The 8,183-nt window shown below is 39.8% G+C and overlaps 1 protein-coding gene across 1 annotated transcript; it reads left to right on the top strand.

The window, feature by feature from the left end:
* Positions 1 to 204: 204 nt before the first annotated feature.
* LOC123451850 (BURP domain-containing protein 9-like) lies at positions 205 to 4,234 on the top strand. Its single transcript, XM_045128393.1, has 4 exons — positions 205 to 364; positions 519 to 669; positions 2,120 to 3,130; positions 3,230 to 4,234. Exons 1-4 carry the CDS (start codon positions 329 to 331, stop codon positions 3,994 to 3,996), a joined length of 1,965 nt encoding a protein of 654 aa, XP_044984328.1. The 5' UTR covers positions 205 to 328; the 3' UTR covers positions 3,997 to 4,234.
* Positions 4,235 to 8,183: the final 3,949 nt, after the last annotated feature.

Below are 8,183 nucleotides of genomic sequence, written 5' to 3' on the forward strand. Positions count from 1 at the left end.
TTTACTGTCCCCGGTCATGCATGCCACAACTCTAATACACAGTAAAGAAAGACACACGAGGAACGCATGGTGTACTTCTTAACTACAAGGTGTTTATATATGTGAATGGCCGAGGGGTCAGTGTCCAATGGCATCACACGTTGGCCTTTGGGTCATATGTATAGCTAGGCCTGTCAGTTCGGCACATGAATCTTGGACTCACGAGCATCTACAAAATTGTTAGGCATTAGTCTTATGCACCCATCTGGGCTATAAATAGGACCGCGATTGAACCTGTTTGCTCCACCACTGCTTGCTATAGCAAGTACACCAGACAACAACATACACCATGGATCTACTTCTGCCACTCATCTCCCTTCTTTTGGTGAGTGCAGAAATCATGTTCTAATCGGATATATAGTTCCTGTCTGTGCAGCGCATCCGCACACAGACTCAGCTTACATATGTACTCCCTATGTTGTTCTTGTCTGGGTGCGCGTCTGTTTGCCACGAATTGCTTACCTATGTTGCTCACGCAGGTCACTGGGGGAGGGGGAGGCTGGCTTGTGAGTTTAGCCGATGCGGCCACGGCAAACGCAGAGGAGATACCGAAGGCGTACTGGGAGGCGGTCCTTCCTGGAATCCCAATGCCTCCAGCTATCATCAACCTGCTGTTAGCCCAGCAAAAAGGTCTCTCTTTCTCTCTCTGCTCTCGTCAAAACAGTCTACAATCCCACCCTGGTGACCTCATTTTAGTATTTTTGATTGATAATTGGTGGCACAACTTTCCCTCTTTGATACCTATATTTTTGTAATAATGATTCTTAGTTATAGATACATCCATTTTTATCCATTTATGTGACAAGTAATTCCGGACGGAGGGAGTATACAATATTGCATATACAATCAATATTTTCATACTATATATACCATAAAGGATAAACAAACCTTTTCTTCTCTACCACGTGAACTTAGAACTTACCGAGGCTAATTTGATAAGGAGAATAGTACTTGTATCATGTGGAAAACGGCCATTCTGAACCGTTACGGGTCATATAAAATAGAAAATTCGCATCATGATATATATATGGGTGTCACTGATTGAATGGTATGGCCAGTCAAAATTTGCATTCCAACATACTAACAGAAACTTTCTATACGTCAAAAGCTCGTACGGACATAACTTATCTTTGATCGACGGGCGATGATGACTGAATTGAATACTACTCTTATTTTGTAAGAGGAAAGTGGGTGCATCATAAAAGTGCTTCTAAATTTAAACTATTTCAAAGCTAGATGTGTAAATTAAATCCTGCAATTGCTCACGAGTATGTCAACATCTTTTGGAGGTATTATTGTCTAGATGCAAATGCAATTTTCGTTCACATGGATATCAGTTATTATTTTCGCCAAGTTAACCCATGTATACAACAAATGTGAGTGACTAGACACAATGTATGTATTTCTATATCTATACCACTATATAGCGTACGAATAACTTTGGATAACAACCGTCGGATGAAGCAAATCCAACGGTAGAGACGTGGCAAATCCGAGTGTTCCTGACCGTTCGATTTTCTCATTACTACGCTAGATTCTACCACATGTACTATATAGAAGATTCTATGGTTGAGCTTAAGCCATATGGACATCTTGCACAAAACTTAAGGCACACTTCTACTTTATTCTAGACTCTTCCATACTCAGTTTGTCCTAAATTCTTTTTCTATCCAAATTATCATTCATTTTTTACTTCATATTCAAGGCTAGGTACCTTCATAAATCATATTTATCCTTGCGGATAGTATATTAACTTTGAGATAGCTGAAAAAAGACACTTACACAAAGCACGTTCGATATATTTTACGTGATTTGTGCATCTCATACTTCATGCATATGCCTCGTAATTTCACTAGCCTGTTATATTTTAAACAGTAACATTATGTCTATCTTTGGTTGTAATTTGACTATCACGTGGGATGCACACGTATAACTTACTGGTAGCATAATGTGCTGATGTCTTTTTAATTCGATGTCTTATCATGCATGCATTGATTGTCTCATTGATTTTACGCAACATGTCCTCATCACTATTAACCTACTGATAAGTCTATGCGCACCATGTGTGTCATACCTGCAGTGCGCACCTCTCTTGACGACGTTACTATCAATCCCAATAACCTCAAATTTCTCAAAGGAGCACGAAAAATTGGATCAAACTATGAGAAACACAAGTCAGAACCCGATCACGAGGATAAACATGTTCATATTTCATCACAAGTTGAAGATAGCTTAAAAGAAATTTCCATGTCACATGGGTCCCAAGGCAAAGAAGATATAGAGAAGAGCACAAGTGTACATAAGTCAAGAGTCCATGGAGATTTGAAAGGACCGTCAATGTTACATGGGTCACAAATTGAAGAAGAAGTAGGCAAAGTCTTTGCAACACATAGAGCAAACATGGAAGAAAATCTGAAGGAAATCTCAGTGTCATACGGGTTAGAAGGCAAAAAGGACTCAAACAAAGTTTTATCAAATTTAAATAAGATCTTTGCAGCATATAGACCATGGAAACAAGAAAATCTAAAGGAAATATCTGTATCATATGGATCAAAAGGTGGAAAGGATAAAACAGAAGTCTCAAGGGCATATAGGTTAGAAGGTGAAAAGGAGTTGAAAGAAATATCTTTGTCTTATGGGGTAGAAGGCGATGATGTTTTAAAGGAAATCTCTGTGTCATATGGAGCAGAAGGAAGGAAGAGTCTAAAGGAAGGATCGGTTTCATCTGAGACAAAACAAGAAGGAAAGCTGAGGGAAATCTCTGTATCATATGGGTTGGATGAAGGAAAAGATGAAGATAATAAGTTTTTGGACAAAGATGAAGAAGATCCACATAAAGCTACAATGTCATATGGTTCTGAACATGAAGATGGTCCACACAAAGCTACAATGTCATATGGATCGGAACAAGAAGAGGATCCACACAAGGCTACAATGTCATATGGATCGGAACAAGAAGAGGATCCATATAAAGCTACAATGTCATACGGGTCAGAACATGAAGATGATCCACATAAAGTCACCATGTCATATGTGCCACGACATGAAAAGGATCTAAAGACATTTTCAACAAGACATGCAACACTAAAAGGTAACTTTTACAGTTTTTATATTCCCATCTACATATCAATCAATTGTTTGACTATATGAATTATCATAAATGTATTTTTTACTAATTTTCATGTTGTAGTAAAAGGAGAGGGGAGTCACCATGCTCACTCACACAATCACGGGAACAAAAAACAGGCAGACGTTTTCTTCTTCCACGACATGTTGCGGCCCGGTTATGTGATAACTCCAACTATCCCACCGACAACCTCCTTGCCGGCGCTTCTTCCCCGCGGTGTCGCTGAATCCATCCCGTTCTCCATGGAACGTATCTCCGACATCACGGCGATATTTGCACCGGCGTCGCTCGCGATGGCTAGAGAGATACGATGGACGTTGGATACATGCGACCACCCGCGGACGCTTTCCGGCCAAAAAGCAGGTTGCGCCACCTCCCTCGAGTCCCTCGCCGACCTTGCAGCGTCCCTCCATGGGACGCACAACGTCCATGCGTTCTCCGCGGCCAATCTGCCCATCGATGCTGCGGCAACGCCGGCGCTGCGAGGGATGTACAACGTGACGGCCATGCGGAAGCTCTCCGAGTCGTTGGAGATCGTGACCTGCCATGATCTGACATACCCATACGCGGTGTACTATTGCCACACCGCCAACCCTACCGCCGCATACTCGGTGACCCTCGCGAGCATGGATGGCGTCGCGGCGCCGGCAGTGATGGAGGCTCTGGCCGTGTGTCACCTTGATACGTCGCAGTGGAGCCCGAAGAACCCGTTCTTTGAGCTGCATAACCTCAAGCCTGGGGACGTGTCAGTGTGCCACTTCCTCACTAAGCTCAGCATCATCTGGGTGCGTGGCGGCGAGCAGGGAGATGTGCATGTGGCGACCCGTTAGAAGAGGACTCATGTGCACCTATGTGGTCTGTTTTGTGTGAGCCGTGACACGTACATCGCTACCATTGTATGGGTGGATCTTGGTAAAGTGCATGAAAGTGCATGATGGTGTTATGAAATAAATGGTGTGTGGAAGTTGTCGTATGAATTTCATAATATGTGAGTAAAATGTGTGTGGCGTGTCGCAGTTGTTGACTTGTTGTGATCTATTTATGTCCTATATTGTGTCTACTAGCAAATTGAGTAATCTATGAAGTGTCTTTCCCTACAGTATATAAAGATGACCAATGGTTTAAAAAATCGGTTTTTTTAATTTCCAAGCGTTCGGTTTTTTTGCAAAAGATACGAACGGATTAGATGCCGTCCAATACAGATCACACGTCTCGATGTAGGTTCAAAGTTTCCTTCGACTCAAACGATCCCATAGTACCCACACGATCCAAAAAACCGGTCTCTTCCGTTCCTCTGCACCCAACAAAACCAACCTCCTCCCGCATGCCCTGAAAATGAATAAAATCAGAAAAAAGTAGCACTTCGAACCTTGGTCCTCGCTGCTTAACCGTAGCTCACTAACCACCTCACCTAGGCGTACTAAGTGTTCAAATTGGGCAAATAAAGTTTTATAATAGAAAAAGTTGCACATTGTATAAGTATGACTTTACAAAAACTATTTTGTCATGGTATATTTTCTTCCTGCGTTTCTCTAGTGTATCATCACTGTGGCAATTCATATGGCAAGGATAGGTTAGTGTACCACACAACACTTCGATGGTAGTTTGAAGTGACAAAAAAAAGTTGACGGTTGCGTCGGTGATTTCATCATTTCTTTTTCGCACGTCCAAACTAGTTTACATAGCAGACCGAATAACTTACCTAGAGATATCATGATAACTTTGATCATGAATAGGGAGTTGTTAAAATATATACCGATACTACGCAAGTATCATGATAATTTACGCACTGAAACATGATAATTTACATCCGAACATTGTGGTAATGTTTGACCTGGGAACAAAGTTGTTGAAAACATATGCCCAGTAACTTCCATGTAAATAGTATGGTAAATTACGAATCGCGGAGCTAATGACTTGTAAATTTTGAGCTTGATAACTTATGTGTAAATTGCATGATAACTTACGTACCACAAGCGTGATAATTTATGTACCAAAGAGCATGGGAGTGGGGTTGTTTAAAAACATACATCCGATTAATTCAATGTAAACAACATGGTACTATACGTAAATATCATGGCAACATCACACGAGGGATTTTTTTGGGTTGAAACATACCCCGGTAACTTCTGTGCAAATCGCATGGTAATTGGTGCACCGGGACCAGATAACTTATGTATAAATGTCATGGTAACTTTGACCGGGGTGAAAAAATTATTAAAACATTCCCCGGTAATTTATGTGTAAACAACATGGTAACTTATGCATGGCAACCCTCATAACTTAGGCACAAACACTGTGACAACTTTGACCTGAAGGAAAAAAGTGTTGAAAATATGTCCTAGAGGCAATAATAAATTAGTTATTATCATATTTCCTTGTTCATGATAATCGTTTATTATCCATGCTATAATTATATTGACTGGAAACTCAAGTATATATGTGGATACATAGACAACACTTTGTCCCCAGTGAGCCTCTACTGAACTAGCTCATTGATCAAAGATGGCGAAGGTTTCCTAGCCATAGACATGAGTTGTCATTTGGTAACGGAATCACATCATTAGGAGGTTAATGTGTGATGGTCAAGACGCAAACCTTAAGCATAGCGTTTGATCGCATCGAATTTACTGCTATTGCTTTATGCATGTCAATGTATCTGTTCCTATCATCATGAGATAATGTAACTCACCGACACCGGAGGAACGCCTTGTGTGTATCAAACGTCACAACATAACTGAGTGACTATAAAGATGTTCTACAGGTATCTTCGAGGGTGTGTGTGGAGTTGGCATGGATCAAGACTGAAATTTATCACTCCATATGACAAAGAGGTATCTTGAGGCCCACTCGGTAATACAACATCATAATAGGATTCCAAGCAATGTGGCTAAGGAGTTAGTCACGTGATCTTGTATTACAGAACGAGTAAAGAGACTTGCCGGTAACGAGATTGAACTAGGTATGGAGATACTTACGATCGAATCTCGAACAAGTAATATACTGATGGACAAAGGGAACTGCATACGGGATTAACTGAATCCTTGACATCATTGGTTCGACCGATATAGTTCTTCGTAGAATGTGTGGGAACAAATATGGGCATCCAGGTTCCGTTATTGGTTATTGACCGTAGAGGTGTCTCGGTCATGTGTGCATAGTTTTCGAACACGCAGAGTGTGAACATTTAACGTTCGGTGATGATATAGACATAGTTGTTGTTTATTAACTACATGAGAAAACTTAATTTTTTTTGTCTATTTACTATATTTTTTCCATGAAAAATTTCACCAAGCATGATTTTTTCTTAATTATACCGGGTTGGCGTGGTGGTTAGTGCTCCTGGTTCGTCGTATCGAATGAAAACGTCTGATGTGGGGAAACGGCCATCATGACTCCTATTTGCGCGATCCAAGTAGCTACGTACAAGAGATTCCCTATTTTGATTTTTGACTCTACATGAGATTCATAGTTGCATTACCTATAGCTTCCTTATTCGTAGTCAAAACGTATTTGAAATTGTTTATCTTTTTTTAATGATAACTTGCATCCATGTGCTTGAGATTATCTAGAACAATTTTGCTAAGTCTCAGTCGACTCGGACTTCGTTCTGTCTGAGTCGATGCTATATGCCTTTGATCCTGCATCGTGATCCATACATTTTTTCCTTTTTTTTTCTTTTTTCCTTTTTGTTCTTATATACTATATAATTTGACTGAGATTTAGCTAAATCTCAGTCAACTGAGACCTAGCCACACCCTATCTAGAACCTTCCCAAAACCAGTTTTTTCTTTGTTTTTTCTTTTTTTCCTTTTGTTTTTTCTTTCTTGTTTCTTTATTTTTTCTTTTTCTTTTCATTTTTTTCATGTTTGTTTTCAATTTCTTTTTTATTTTCACTTTTCATTTTGTGACCGTCTTCCAAATTCTTGAACCTTTTTTGAAATCATGTTCATTTTCAATTTCATGAACACTATAATAATTTGCATACAATTTTTTAAATTCATATTTTTTGAAAACTTGAGCATTTTCTAAATTTGTGAACATTTTTAAATTTTGCAATTGGGGAACATTTACTATTTTTTTTGTTTTGATGAGGATTTTTTGAATTCATGACATATTTTTTAGGAAATTGGGGAACATTTTTTTGAAATTTGTGAACATTTTCAGAAATTTCATGTTTTCAAATTTATGAACATTTGTTAAAATTAATGAGTTTTTTAATACTCGGTCATTTTTCGAAATCATGAACATTTCTTATTTTCTGAACCCTTTTTCAAAATGATGGACATTTTTTTGATAGTTTTTGAAATTGGCGAACAGTTTTTGAATCAGCAACTTTTTTATGAGTTCCTGAACAATTTTCAAAATCCACATTTTTTTCAGAAGTGAAAGATTTTTCAAATTCCGAAATATTGTAAAGAAAAAAAAGGAAAAGAGAAACTAAAAGCAAAATGTAAAAAAGGGGGCAGCCGGCCCCGCACATGGGCCAACCAAAAAATGTGGATAGGTGGGTGCCTGGTGCGCTTTTCCTCCCTGTTCAGCGCGTAATAGGAGCTCCCAACAACCATAGCAAACTTTTTCATTCCCTGCCATACCAGTTTTCCTGAGATATCTGGGTTCAAATTTTTTCTCTCACGATGAAGTTATTACATATAGTTTTTTCTTGGTCCTGATATTGTTCACACGTATGGGCGTTAGGGGAGTCTTGTCGCACGTCTCGTATGGTGTGTAAAAGGAACAGCCCACACGCCTACGTGTGTGAGCAAAACAGCTAACGCACACAGCGGTCTATCACCCGCACATTCGGTCTCCGGTCTTCTGCCTCACGACCCGCACATTTGGTCTATCACCCCGCGGTCCCGCGTGCCTCCGCGTGACAGCTGTCATGGTTGCTGAACCGTGGAAACTGTTTGTTTAACTGCAGTTGTCATGTCTGGACAACTACACTTGTCATGGTCGCTCAACTGTAGTCGTCATGTCTGAACAACTGCATTGTCATGTAACACTAAAAAGACAT

The sequence above is a fragment of the Hordeum vulgare genome, chromosome 5H, assembly GCF_904849725.1.
Source record: "Hordeum vulgare subsp. vulgare chromosome 5H, MorexV3_pseudomolecules_assembly, whole genome shotgun sequence".
Taxonomy (NCBI): Eukaryota; Viridiplantae; Streptophyta; class Magnoliopsida; order Poales; family Poaceae; genus Hordeum; species Hordeum vulgare.